Source organism: Uranotaenia lowii, chromosome 1 (assembly GCF_029784155.1).
Source record: "Uranotaenia lowii strain MFRU-FL chromosome 1, ASM2978415v1, whole genome shotgun sequence".
Taxonomy (NCBI): Eukaryota; Metazoa; Arthropoda; class Insecta; order Diptera; family Culicidae; genus Uranotaenia; species Uranotaenia lowii.
In genome coordinates, this window is record NC_073691.1 from 151,797,659 (window position 1) to 151,813,179 (window position 15,521).

At 33.3% G+C, this 15,521-nt stretch overlaps 1 protein-coding gene across 2 annotated transcripts in view; it reads left to right on the forward strand.

Moving 5' to 3' along the window:
* The window catches only part of LOC129740527 (serine/threonine-protein phosphatase 2A 56 kDa regulatory subunit epsilon isoform), a 59,017-nt gene that overhangs the window by 22,865 nt on the left and 20,631 nt on the right, over positions 1 to 15,521 (forward strand). For both annotated transcript variants that reach the window (XM_055732227.1, XM_055732226.1), the window contains exons 4-5: positions 11,441 to 11,635; positions 11,713 to 11,903. In XM_055732227.1, the coding sequence (XP_055588202.1) occupies positions 11,441 to 11,635; positions 11,713 to 11,903 (386 nt within the window). The remainder of the gene's footprint in view (positions 1 to 11,440; positions 11,636 to 11,712; positions 11,904 to 15,521) is intronic.

Consider the following 15,521-nt stretch of genomic DNA (forward strand, 5'->3'; position numbering starts at 1 on the left):
AGGTTACCAAATGCATAAACTGAATAAGATAGGTTTCAATCTAATTAAAGAAATTAAAGAACGTGTAATTATAGAATTTAATTTTTTTTAAATAAATTATAATGAGTAAAATTATAATAGGAAATCATAATGAATATTTTGTATATTATGTTGAGAAAACTTCAGCTCAATTTTAAGTTTTAGAATACAACTCGTTTTAATTCTTCTTGTTTTGAGTTCAATTTTGTTCGCGTGTTAATCGAACGGGATGCAGAGATGCCAGTTGTTTTTGTCGAAAATCAATACACAGAAAAAAAACCACTAGATAGATGGAAATAATATGCGTAGCTCAGGTAGCAGAATCTTAGCGGGCTTGTGGTTTATACAAAAAAAAACTTAAATTTAAATATCTTTTGGACCGAAGATTTTCACCAGTTAATATGGCTACACTACATATTTCAATACAAATTTGTTTGACGTTTTCATTATCAAACTATTAATTCTATTATAATTCAAATATATTTTTTTTGAAAATCAGTAAATCTCTCAAAAATCAAGACAAATCCTGAAAAATAAGGACACCTGGCATCCCTAACAGGAAGAGTCAATGTTGTTGTTTTGATTTGACTGCGCAATTGCAGTAGTTCGGTGCACTGAAGGTTGTTTCTGCATTTTCGGGTGTTCTGATTTATAGTCAGCAATCAAACTGCGGCGGGATGTATGGAAGAGGACCAGCGAAATATATCCTGCGGAGAAGAAGAAAGATCCACTACTGTAAGTACCCATTCTCTGAAAGAAAAACAGGAGACACTAAAAAATTCTTCAACCAGATGTGTTCCATCGACAGGAAACATGTTTGCTGGTGTTTTCCGCATCCCACTGGCACTGATGCTCATCTCATCGAACTACTAGAGGTCCAATGATGACCTATAACTGGCGAAGGGGACCATTATTAGGAACGGAACACCCGGATGAAATCGATAGATGCTGCCTGTAAAACCGGTATGTTTTTTCATTTCATCGGCCAATATGTGATCAGCCGGGAGATTTTTTTAATTAAATAAGGATTACATGCAATGTTTTATATTATTTTCAACCGATTGTTAAAACTGCTTTATGCAACTCTGATTGGCTATGCGGGATAATTAATCTTTTTACCACAATTGCATGCAACAATTGGAGAGCTCAATGTTGGTCCGTTAAGTAATAACTAAACATCACGAAGAAGAAAATGGATCAATTCATTTGAGTTTAATTTTGCAATTCCTAGTTTTGCAGAATTTGTGCATTATATGTTGTGATCTTGATTTAAAATAAAATGAAAAAATCCTTATGGTACGTAGTTTCTGATTCGGAAGTTTTTGATAGAAAAATGAATAGCGCACAAAAGTAATGGAACATAAGTAACTTTTTTTTGTCAGTACCTATTTCTATACATCCTATATCTATCTTTGATTTGGTGTTCAAAATTTTCGGTAAAATTTATTCCTTCTATCAAATTGAGACTGGTATTTGTACATATGATCAATTTTAATGTGACTTTCGATAGCAAGTAATTGTTGATATTATGATAACCGAAATAGAAGGGACTTTTAAAGCAAACTTAAAATGTAACGTACAGCTTTGCTACTTTGTAGCCAGCACCCTAATTTGAAAACAAGAATAAAACTTATCTTCCTTACCCGATCGTAATGTTGAATTTATATAAATGTCATAGCATTGCTATTAACATTTTAATGAATGTAATGCATGTGTCGATGATATTTAAAATTAAAATTTCTATGAGCGGCTGAAATCTTTGGATTGTTATTCTTTTATTTTTAAATGAATATTTAACGATTCAGTGATCGTTGAGATAAACATTCATGAAAATATAATTTGATCGTTTTTTGTTAACATTTTACTTGAAGAGCTCAATATATGTCAGCTTAGTTTAGGCAATTTCTGAAAAGTTGAAAAAAATAAATCATTGAAAAGGGAAAAACACCTTTTAATATACCGATATAGGGTATCTTTTATGAGAACATGAATTCATTATTCTGTTAGTTTTTTACATTAAAAAAAAAATTTGCACAACTTTTGCTTTGTACTAAATTCTTAATAGTTTCATTCAACTAAGAGGGTCTTCAAACCTTCTTTTTCAATGTAAGTGACTCTTAAAGTAATAAAAAATTCATGTAAAACTATCACTTCTGTAAGGAATACATGCTCATGTAGATTTACAATTATGTGTTATGACGATGCCTGCCTATTTTTGAATATGCTTATTTATTAGTATAAATTTAGGCGTTTAGCTGGTTGATATAGGGAGAAGGTTACCATATATTTGCATCGTCCCGGGTGACGATTTTGTTTGTTCATTCAGAAAACGTTTTGCCCCGCGCCAGTGGAGAAAACAAAAAACGGCATTAGTTAGAATCATTTCTAATATTTCGATCATTTTATCCATTTTGAACTTATTAAATCAGTTTTTAAACAAACATCTAATACTCATTATTTGTTTATATTTTTAACTTGAATGGAGTTAGCAGTTCCATACATTGCATCTATAACAGATTTTAACCGCCTTTGTGTAGTCAACGCTCGAATTTTGAAAAATATCTCGTTGACTTCAAAAATGGCGTTTAAGTTAATATTCTTCACATATCAAGTAGGATCTGATTCGAATGAGGGAGAGAATACAGTAGTGCGATACAATGCGAAAATCGTTAATTTTTTTAATAAATATACCTAATTAATTCAAAATGAAAGTTTCGCGTTGCATTATCAAGCATTGACATGAAATATAGTATATAATGAAAATCGCCTTTATTTATGCAATAAAAAAAGTGGATGTAGTATTCATGGTTCATGACATAAAAAGAATATATTTTAATTTCGAATTGTAAGTATACATTTTGCCGTTTTAATGTTTGCTATTTGTTTGAACCATGAAAACTTCACTTTTTTTGTTGCATAATTAAAGGCGATTTTCATCATATCCTCCGAGCACACTTTTATGGAAAATAAATGCTTAAGTTTGCTATCATGCCCTGAATGTTAAATTTAGTTTCATTTTGTCAGAAAAAAGGGAGCACAGTGTTTGGGTAAATTTGGGTATCGTTTTCAACTGGAAGAAAGCACAGTGATGACAAATTTTGCTTTCAATAAAAGCTTTTTAATACCTCGTTTGGGCATCCTTTTGATGAATTTTTTTGAAACCACAACGATGCCAAATTTTGGCAGTAAATTATACCTCAAAGTGGCATCATTGTGCCCTCAAAACTCATTTAGAAACGTTGGCTAAACAAGGCATCATTAAGGTTTCAGTGAAACCTACACTTGGTATAAACGAGGTATCCATATATGAAAAGTGAGACCCAAATTTTGGCATTGTACCACCTTTATTCGGGCAAAATGATACCTCAATTTACTTTCAAGGCATGATAGCAAAATTAGGTATTATTTTGCCATAAAAGTCTGCTCGGGTGGGGGCTTGTGATATAGCTCAGTTGGCAAGTCTGTTGTCTCCTGAGCCGATGTCCGCGAGAGCCCAAGAGTAAACATCGAACACAGTTGTACCGGATAGTTTTTCAATAACGATCCGCCAACTGCAACGTTGGGACTTGGAAGTTGGAAGGCCTTGGCTGAGTTGAAAGGACGCGTTTTTTGTCTGTCATCAAAAATTGAAAATTTCAAGATTTGGAAAATAGGCACAACTTTTAAAACGGAACCAATCAAACAACGGAAACTTTAGGAAATTTTGCAAATCTAACTCCTCGAAGATTCAAGCAGTTTTTCCTGGCGGACTGCTCCAACATCTAGGATCGCCATTTCATTTGGATTTTCCGGTGAGCCCGTTCCTTTATATTAATTTTTCATATTTGTAAGCGTTCCTAAAAACGATAGTAATATGCTGCCTTTACAATTTTGATGCAGTTGAACGGCATTTAATGGTTTATAAATTCCACACAATTTTCAATCATACATTTTTTGTGATGGATTTACAAGTGCCATAAAAAGAGAATTAAAAACAATTTTATATGTGACGAACTTTTATTTATGTACAGAGTTGACTTCATAAAGGTGGTTGATAGTTTTCTCTTTCTAATTACTTATTTCAGAGTTGATCCAGACTTTATAATTATGTTAAAATTAACTAGAATTGGTCAATATTTGTGATTTGTTTTTGTATTCTTAATTTTTGTTTTTCTAGACAATTTGGAAGTTATAAATTGGAAAAAACTTGAATATTTGAATTATTCAAAAATGTTATAATTTGGATATTAGGAAACTTGTTTTTTTAAAACATTTTTGAGATAATAGGTATTCGAAAATTGAGCCCGTAATGGTTTTTTTTTTAATTTTTGATAATCTTTATATAATTACAATGGAAATTTAAAAACAAGTGGATGTTCGAAATTTTTGTTGTTTTTTAATTAGAAAGTTTGACTGTTTGAAAAATAAAACATGAAAATTCAAAAATCAAAAGCTGGACAGTTGAATCATTTTATGATTTCAGACCCAAGATATTTCTAGTGTTTAAGATACACACATATTCCAAAATTTGCATTTGATATCCAATATTTGGAAATTTGAAAATAGTTAACTTTGAAAAATTTGAAAATTCAGGAAAAGACTTAATTAAACTTGATAAACTTTGAAACTGGAACAATCAATATGCAAGAAAAATAAGGAAATTTTATACATTTCTTAATACTAAATGGAGTTTTGAAATATTCCAATTTGTAATATGAACATTGGAAAATTGAACTCGTTGATCGATACTCAGATATTTTTTCAAAAGTTTGGTACGTTCGAAATGGAAAAAAAATTTAAAAATAGGTTGAGGTTAGGTTTAATGATTTCTTCTATGATCAAGTATTGAGTAAATTTTATATAACACATTTGTCGTTTTCAATATTTTTAAATTGAATACTTTTTTATCAGAACATAACGCATTACCCCAAACATTAGCGTGAGATTTGTGGAGAGATGGCGTACAGCCGGTTTCCGTAAAACAAATCATCACAGGTACTGCACTTCCTTTCCTCTATCGTTTTTTTAATATCGATCACAAGATGGTAAAATGGAAATAACATTTTTAAGGTTCTTTATACAATAATATTATTTGTTCTATTGATTCGAATTCAGATGGTTCCACATTTTTAAAATGAATGAATAAAAAGAGATAAATTGAGAGGCGTTTTGCAAATTCGTTAATGTTTTAAGATCCAGTTTGAGGGAAATGAGAAACTTTCATTGAGGTTTTATTATTTCGCAGTTTCGATTTTTAATCGTTATTATGTACTGTTGAGGCACTTGAAATACTATTGAAAAATCACTATCATCATTTAATCATGAAATCAGTAATTCTTTATTTTAATGCTTTTTCCTTGAAAAAATAGTTCAAAAGGGTTACTTTAACATTTTAAGGAAATAAATAATTCTTAAAATAATAGTCTCATCTTGTCTTAACTAATTTAGACAATTGAGTAGGAACCGTGGGAGTGCAAGAGAAGAAAATAAAAGTTTTCACTGATTTGTAGTGAGAGAAAATTAGAGATGTTTTCGGAAATTTCTGTTGCAGAAAAATTACTAAATGAAGTACATATAAATTGATAAGATAACCTTTCAAAAATATATTTATTACAAGGATACATTGGTTTTCTTCATCATATCATATCATATCATATCATCATATGGATTCGCAGACGTACAGCCGGTTTCCATAGTTTGTGATACTAGCTTATATCTGGTTCTGACTATTTCAATTTTTTTTGGAGTGCAGTAGTGAGAGGTTGCTAGTTGAACTTGAAGGGTATCTTACTAACAATCCTTCCTTTTTCCCCATTGACTAATAGGACGTGGCCGGCGCCGTTATTAATCATATAAAAAAGGGAGAGCATCAGTTTTGTACAATGAGAATGACTGCTAATCCCAAGCACCATTCTTTTGAACTTTGTGCAAAATTGATGGCCTCGATTAATCACGGAGTAGCAACCATTGGCGATGTGGAACTTGTTCTGCTTAGCCACGCCAGCGATCATGGAATTGGAAATGTATAGTTTGAAAACAAATGTAAAAAATACGAAGTTCCTCTAGAATCAATTTAAAAAAAAACCTGTAAATGAAGCATTTCGAGTTCAATGATTCAAGGTGGATATGAGTAGTCAACCAAGCTAAGCTAAACTAAGCGATCCACCGACTGCAACGTTGATAAAGTCGCGAATGCCATAAAAATGGTAAAACGACTATAATCGAAACAAAAAAAAAGGTGAGTGGTTGTCTAGTGAACATCATGACGAAAAAGAAGAAGGAATCTTTGAAAAAGCTCAAGATCCCGACACTATTCTTTGTCATTTATGTCATGGTTAGAGGACATGGAGCAGTTGGTCTTAAAGGTTCCTTTGCCAATTTTGTGACACTACTCTGAGGATTTCTCGCAATGCACTTTTTGACGATCACCCCAGTTGCTTGACGTATGTTCGACAAATACTGTTTGTACATTCTTATAAAGTTGATCCGTTGTTTTTTTGTTATGAAATTTTAAAAAAAATGTGATAAAGATATAGCATGGTTTATGTTATTTCGCGAAAGTAACAATTAAAATTCCCTAGAAAAATATCTTTTTTCTTGAAAATTGACTATTGAGTGGCTAGTTGAGTTTAATAGGTATTCACTGAAAAATCTATTATGGAATTCACTGAAAATCTATTATTTCCCATAACTTTTTATCAAATTTATGTTTTAAAATGAACATTCAAGATTGCTGTTGGTCCAGGTTGCTGACTGGATCGCAAGTTACGTAAATTTTTCACATTGAATATTCGGACATGCTTGGCTAAATCCGGGCAATCTCAGAACTCTTATTCAAAGTCTATGCCATAGAACCAATATTTTAAAATTGCACAGATTTTGTAAATTTAAAATTTTTGAAATTTACGGATTCCTCCGGCGTCCAGAACAGCCGCAGACTTCTGCTGCCAGATATTCTGGGTAAGAGTATTAAAGTGCTCATTGAGAAATGAGTACTTTCCCGGTTTGGGAATATGAGAAGTGGAAAGTGCAGGGCTGGTAGCGAGTCACTTTTTAGTGACTTGGTCACTTTTTTTGGGTCAGTCACTAAAAAGTCACTTTTTTCATCATTTGGTCACTAAAGTCACTATTTTCCGAAAAATGGTCACTTTTATCACCAAAAGTCACTTTTTTCACCGATAATAAACCAATGAAAAAGTAATTTGAATTGCGCGTGTTAATATTGATGGTAGTAACGGTAAATTACTTGATCAGCCAGTCAGAAATTTTTTTCGCCTCCGGCGGAATTTCGGCATGTATCACCCTTGGCTTGAGACATTTCGATCTACGACATTATTTGACGTTCGTGAATTGAAACTAACTTTGATTGTAGATTCTAGTTTTTAGTTCAATCAACCTTTTGTATTGGAACTCAAAACTTGATATCCAAAATCTATCTCGTCTTTAGCTAGAATGGGTTTTTATTAAGAAGTGTAACTAAGATTGAGATTGAAACGAACCATTTTTTTTGTGAAAAAAATCTTTTATGTCATAACAAATGTTATGATGATATGAAATATTCTTTAAAAAACAATTTCAGACTCAATTTTATTTCGTGTTTTTTGTTCTTCTAAATACTTAAAAAAAGGGTTGTAAAAATTTACACAAGGCCACAAAAATTACATTTTTTTAGGTGCAATGAATTTAAACGGTAATTTCAACTAATTTGGGTTCCCCGAATCTAAATATGTATGCAATATTTCTATCAGCTTTTATATTTAATATTATTTATTTCGTCTTTGGTTTAATTACCGTACAGACTGATGACTTAAAAACTAAGAAATTCTTCTTAAGCCTATTTTAAAACGACGTTTGCACATATTAAAATTAAACAAATTATACACTAAATTAAAAAGTTCACAACACTTGTCAATAGGGTGGTTTTGGCCATAGGCAGTACGGTGGTGAGAAATTGAAAGAAACTGACATTGTCGAAGTGTTCTCGTTGGTACATAAATGTAAGCACAGTCAATACGGGTGGTCAATGTGTCGAATATAAAACCTTGCTGCAGTTCGACGCGCCGCTTTTCGAGTGAGGTTAGACATATCAGAGCACACCTGTCCTCGTACGGTGGGTTTGTTATTGAAATGAAAATAATTTAAAATCTTTAGAGAAGTTTCTGCACTTTCTTTTTACAAAAACTCAAATCAAAAACATATTATTTAGAAATAAAAGTTTTATATGAATTAATGAGCTTTAAATAGAATCAAGTTTTTTTTACACTTTCTGCTGTGATGTCAAAAATACTTGTAATGACATTTTTCCATAATCAGTTATCTATCAATTTTACTAGTAATAAACTCTTTATTACCAAAACTAAATGGCCGAATTTGACAAAATTTCTAGTTGAGGACACTATTTACCAAATCAATTATTGAAAAAATAAGCACCAAAATGGTTATGATGAAACATGTTTATTGAAAAAACTCTTCCTGAAATTTTTTTAAAAACTAATCTTTTTTATTTCCATACTGTTTTTTTCATTTTTTTAAATAAATCTACCGAATTTTATTTTACAGTTTTTTTTTTCAATTTTATTATCAACTTGCCGGATTTTTTTTTAAATCAAACTTTTTAAATTTTTAAGACATATTTTTAACAATTGTTTCCTTGTTTTTAAATTCTAAATTTTCGTGTTCTTCAACCATAAGCCTTGAACTCCAAATTTTAAATAAAAAAAAACATAATTTCAACCTTCTGTTTTTTCAGGACCCAATATTTTAATCAAAAGAGACAAAATACTCAGAGCTTGTAATTCAAAGCTTAAAAACCTGCGATTGATACTTTAAAAACTTTTTATTAATATTTTTTATATGAAATCATATTTTTGGATCGATCATGATTTTTAAATTAATCTAAAAAGTTTGAAAAATTGTTCTAAGTAGCAACTTTCAAAATAAATTTTAATTCGCAGTGTTAATAACAAAAGTTTTGAACTCATTATTTTTAATTGTTTATCAGTTTTTATCATTCACATAATTACTCATTTTCTAACATTTCTTTGTCAGTGGAGTTGAACATGGAGGATTTCACTTTATTAAAGGTTTTATGTCTGGCTTCTATAACTGGCACTTTTAAAATAATTATAAATATATTCTTCTTTTTATAAAATTAAATTAAAACATCAAACATTGAATAAATTCTGTTCAAAATTCATTTCTTATTCAGTAATCAGTAGTTTACATTTAAAATCGTGATTAAATATTTTTTGTTCATATTAAAAAATTACAGCGGAATTTCTCACTAAACTTCCAGTTAAAAATGAGGAAAAGAATTCCAAATTTAGATGAACAAAAATTAACAATTATTATCATTTTCCTAACATCTATTCATGCTAAGTTTTGTACAAGATTTGACATTTATTTTAGAATTCAGATATTTTTTAATTTTAAATTTGCTAAGAAATTCTTTTGAAACTAATTTATTTCTTACTTTCTTGACTTATCGAAAATTTGAAACATTCATTGTAATATGTTTCCAAAATTTTTTTTATAAGTAATTTTTTTAGTTTTTGTGTTGAACATGAGTGACAAATGGTGTAAAAAAACCCTTTCCTTTTCAATTGTTTATTTTTGGTATTGTTATTAATTTTATCTAAATTTGAATTTTGAAAACCCCCCCGGAAGGGTCCATCGCACGGGCCTGACTGGTCACATTTTTTGTACATCAAAATTATTTTTTCGTTCTACATAGTCACTATTTGGTCACTTTTTTCGGTCCTAAAAGTCACTATTTGGTCACTTTTTTTCAAATTTTGGTCACTAAAGTCCCTACTATTTCATTGTCAAACCGCTACCAGCCCTGAAAGTGAAATTAGCTATCGCTGATGTAATGGATAGTTGTTTAAGGACTTGACGAACAAACCTGAATAAAGATAACTCTATTCAACCACTGAAACCTGCGTTTCAGGTTATGGGGCCCATAACCTGTTTCAACCACTGAAACACGCGGCCTGAAGCGTATTCTGCGATACCTTCGACGTATGACCGATATGGCGTCTGTATACCGCAGAAACGCGAATCTGGAAACACTAATCGGATATGCAGATGCAGAATATGCCGATGATTCCGATGATCGAAGATCTTTATCGGATCACGCATAGATCTTTGGGAATCTAATTTCGTGGTCAACGAAACATCAGCAGACGGTCAGTCTGTCATCGACCGAAGCTGAGATTGAAGCCCTGTGCCATGCGATGGAGTAAGGTTTGTGGTTAACAAACTTCCTGGTAGAATTGGGTGTGGTCAGCACTCATTTCACGTTATAGGAGGACAACATCTCATGCATCCAGTACCTGGATAAGCCGCGGACTCATCAGCGGATGGAGCATCTGAATGTGAAGTATGCATTCATCAAAGAGATCATAAGCAGCGGTCAGCTTCCTTTGCATCAGCCAGCTGATGCGTTACCAAGGGCGAGGCACGCTGCGTCCAGCATTCTCAATTTACGAATTGAGGAGAGGTGTTGTAACTTACGATTTCCTGGAAACTTACGGTTCCATGACATCAGCCTCATGCTGGGACGAACCATATAAAACATATGGATTTTTAAAATTAGACTTTAATCGGGAATTTGGGTTGATTTTTGAAATAATTTCTTTATACTTTTCATTTTAATCTATGGTTAATTCAATTTTTTGTTAGTGAAGTCAGTTTCGTCCACCTTAGTGCCAATGTGACCACAAAAGTCCAAAAGAATTCAAAACGAGTTTTTAGGATGTTCCTACCATTGGTTTGGCACGGTTGATCGAAAATATTGTAAAAATCTATCATTTTAATTTGTTGAATAGCAATGACTGAAAATTTCCTTTTTTCTAGGACATACTTCTGTATTAAGAAAAAAGCTTATTTTTGGGTTATTCAGGTCCCAAAAGTATTATTTCAGGTTCTTAAATATCATGAAATATACACTTAACTACTCAACAGTTGATTTTGAAGGGTAACAAATCATACTTAAATGCCGTGTTTAGATGTGGTATTATGTATGACATATCAAGAATTTCATCATTGACGACCACTACCTGTTACTTAGAAAATAAAATAAAAAATCACACTGAACATTCCTTTTTGGACCATTCCAATATTAACAAACTGATTTGTGAATTTCTAATAGAAAATTTGGGAATAATGTGTTACGTTTGGCGAAGAAGGGAGGGTGGTCGAAAATGATTAAGTTACTTTCCAGAATTTTTATATGGTCATAAAACTTGTTTTATCCGTTAGAATTGAAAACTGAGTAATGTTATTTTGTTCATAATTTTCCCACATTGATGACCCTTTTCAATAAGTATCTAAGGTACTACTATTACTATCCTTTAAAAGGGTCATACGAATAAGTTATATGAATAAATACTCTCTTACACTCATCTAAATTCATTATATTTTTCTTCTTCCTTTCCACCAGATATCTGTCAACCTATTTCGAACGCTCCCGCCCAGTGAAAATCCGGACTTCGACCCGGAGGAAGATGATCCCACACTGGAAGCCTCCTGGCCCCATCTGCAGCTGGTGTACGAAGTTTTTCTGCGTTTCCTAGAGTCGGCCGATTTCCAGGCGACCTTCGGCAAAAAAGTGATCGACCAGAAATTCGTTTTACAGGTAAGTGTGTCTGGTAAGCAGCGCGAAGCTAGAAACGTTGTTAATTGAAACATTTCCTTTCAATTTTCGCTTCCCAGTTACTGGAACTGTTTGACTCCGAGGATCCGAGAGAACGTGATTTTTTGAAAACCGTTTTGCATCGTATATATGGCAAATTTTTAGGATTACGTGCTTTTATTCGTAAGCAGATAAATAACATATTTCTACGTTTTATATACGAAACGGAACATTTCAACGGAGTCGGCGAGCTGCTGGAAATCTTGGGAAGGTAAATATTGAACGTTTTATTACAACCTACTATCGTAAGGGTGTTTTTTTTTTCGTTATTTCGGTAAGGGTCCCATCGTTTCACCTAGTCACGTATTCTAATCGATTACGGGCACGTAGGAGTTTTCGTTTGGAGACTATCCAACCGTGAAGGCAAGCGTTCCTCGTGTGTGATATGGGAAATGAAGGAGGGTGGAATACGAGTGTGTATAATTCCCACACCAGAACTTGCTGCAATGGGTCCGTTAAAGCGTGAATGAGCAATGATTGTCACCTATCTACCTGGTATGTGGCCAGGCCACCCAGGAGCCACTCATCACATGTGATCAGCTTTGGATTGAAGTTTTTTCGTCGTCTGTGTCGGTTGTTTTTTTTCTCAATCATCAACAAGACACGTGAATTGTATTAACGACCGGATGAATGAACCATTGAATCCATTATTCGTTTCAGAAAAGATCAACGGTGTCTATGAAAATAATTGACATTTGTTCTCGCCTCCACCTTTGTGTGTATATTTTTCTGGTTTCATTATTTTCAAACACGCTGGAGTTAACACTAGGGAAAAACCAATACTGGCAGCTCTGTTGATATATTGTCAACACTGGCAGTTTAAAGAAAATCCTATTGAAATTTCAAATTTGTTCATGTTTTTTAATTCCAAAAATCATTCAGACTGTCTCAATTCATTGAAGCTGTCGTAATTCATCTGATGATGATAAACAGAATACAGATCAAAGAGGAATCAGGCGAGATCCAATTTATAAATCCATAGAGATCTGATATCACTTATATCATTTGAATATAGCTTTTAAGCTTCACAAAACGTTCTCAAAAATTGCAGTCACCTAAACTGTTCCATTGGAATTCTGTTAAATTCAAATATAAACTAGCAGAAAAATTCTGTGCGTCTTACAGGGTTGCAGGTTAACTATTCGGGAAATCAGGAAAACACGAAATTTCCGCCCATTTTTAGACTTCATTTAGGAGTGCCTCAAAGCGCTCATAGTTTCGATTTTTTTACCAACCAAGGAAATCTAGAAAATCGAAATTCTAACTTTGGTGCCAAATGACTTCAAATAGAACTCTGAAGTCAGGGTTATCTAGAAAAAAAATCGTAGAAAATCGACTTTGTGGAGTTTTTTTTTTGGAAAACCGGCGTGGTTTTATATTGAATATTTAAGAATTGGCTTTCAAAACAAACTGCAACTCGATCCAATTCACTTAAAACCATATAAATTTTCCATTGGTTTTCCGACAAAGTTGATCCTAAAATAATAAAAAACGAAGACTTAAAATGAATTCTGACCGGCGAAATGTTTGAAAAAATAGCTACCTATGGTGTATCATATTTTAAGAATCTAATGCCGTTTTCGTTTTTCTCCACTGGCGCGGGGCAAAACTTTCTCTGAATAAACAAACAGAATCGTCACCCTGGACGATTCAAATATATGGTTGCTATAGTCAACCTTATGCTTACCCCCAACACTGACAACTTCTACGGGTTGCAACCGCCTGCTTGAGGTTAAATCTCGGGCAATTCTAGTGGACTTCTGAATTAATAAACGAACACAAAAACAGCAGTTAGGGCAAAACTCGTGGATAACTAGGTTGCCACTGCTAATAAACGAAAACACTATAAGTATGTAATGTTTTACAAATTTCCTTCATCATGGTGATAATTTATTTTCTATTTAGAAAACAATAAACCCAATATGCATCACCGATATGACATGACAGGAGATTTGAATATCCTTGAACCCCAAAATTGTTATACTAGAAAATTGAAGTCATTGTGCGACTATGAAAACCTGGGAAAAGAAATTCAATCTTAACCAGGAAAACCGGGGAAAACCCGGAATTTGATAATAGTAATCTGTTGACCACCTTGTTCCTGTATTACCATCGTATGCAGAGAAGAAGGAGTAAGAATAACGTAATATGAAATCTTCATGGCCACTTTTACACCCTTACCGGAGGCTGTTTCTGTCACTCGACCGACCGCTCTTCCGTTCTCATGACCCTTTTTCCTTTTTCAGTTTTCCTCTACAAGTATGACATTTTTCCAGCTGAATGGTTAGTCCGATGTGTAATGTTAGCACATCATTAACGATGCTTTGTCTCCTGTTGAGCTTTTTTTCCGTACCCAACCCTAGCAATGTGAAACTTCGACGTCATACTGACGACTTTACGGGCAGTTGAAGCAAAAATAAGAAGAAAAAAAGACGGATCCTCTCATCTTCTGAGTTTAACGGTTGGGTAATTCCCTGGCTTCACGGCCATCGTCGGGAGAAGAAAGCCATGTTGCTGTCTTCCATAAAATCTTCGACACTCGTTCTTTTACTCCTGTTCTTTCCGGCCACACAAAACCGCCAGGAATAATGTCCATTATAAAAACGACCTCAACTATAACACCCACGCCCGGTCCTCATTCTAAGACTGGGCGCTGACGGTCGATGCTTATTTGCGGTACTGGAAACTGGATGAGGTGTTTGAAAAAAACGTACATAAATAATGTCAAAAACTAAGGATCGGAAATAATTGATCGCTCAATTTGGCGACGATCGGCATTGTCAACCAATGAACGCGAAACAAAGAAGCTTATGCCCCTTGAAAAATGAAATTTATTATTTTTATTTAATTTCACTTTCATTTTACACAAACAGCAGCTTCCTATGTGTTGCTTTTTTGTTGGCAAGCTGAGATGATTCGAGTTTTTTTTAGCATTACAATTCCGCCCTCTAACAGGAACGAACTGAAAGAACAAAAAGGTATCATCAATAAAACTTGCTCGAAAATGAAATTCATTCCAAGAGAGTATTGTTAGCTGTTCTAGTTCTCTCTGACTCAATTCTAGTTCAGAACTGCTGAGTAGGCACTGAGTATATTATCCTGCAAACGGAATGCAAGCGAAGGAACAAATGCAGAGATGGCTTTCTTCCTGTTAGCTTTCCCCAACGTTATAAGATCCGGTAAATTTGAATCGGAATTCGGAATGCACAACTCGTCAAAGCAAATTTGATATTGATAAGTATTAGAATAGTCCGCTTGTGGATGAAACTCGCTTTAGCGAGTGTTTTCATCGTCGAATTCTACCGGAGGGTAACGCTTTTTTGTTTCTTGGCCGATCTGTACGAAATTAAAAGGCTTGAAACGTAGAACTTAGATATGATTCTCAGGCAATATTCAGCTACAATTATTTCATTTTTACATTTTTTGAACTCGAAGAGAAAAAATCGAAATCCATGCTTCAGAAAAAGACAGTAGAACATCCTTCAAGTCCTAAAAACAACATCGCTGTCTGCATTAGGAAGCTGGCGCTAGGAACTACGTTTTGCATATGAAGCTTTATTTTTTTGAGTTTTTTTAAGGTTCATGACTACCAAAATTTTAAAAGGTAGTGGAAAATCGTACTTTATATCAATCAACCTTCAAAGTTGTCACAGTCACAGACATTTTCTCAAATCATTTCAATACCTTCATTCAACTTGTTCCTGGAACTTCATGCCTACTAGGTGAGCAAGCTGTCTAGATTTGAGTTGAATCAGGGAACGAAGTACAATGACCAAATTGTGCATTGAAAAGCTGTACTGTAAATGGTTAGATTTTTCAAATTTCTGCG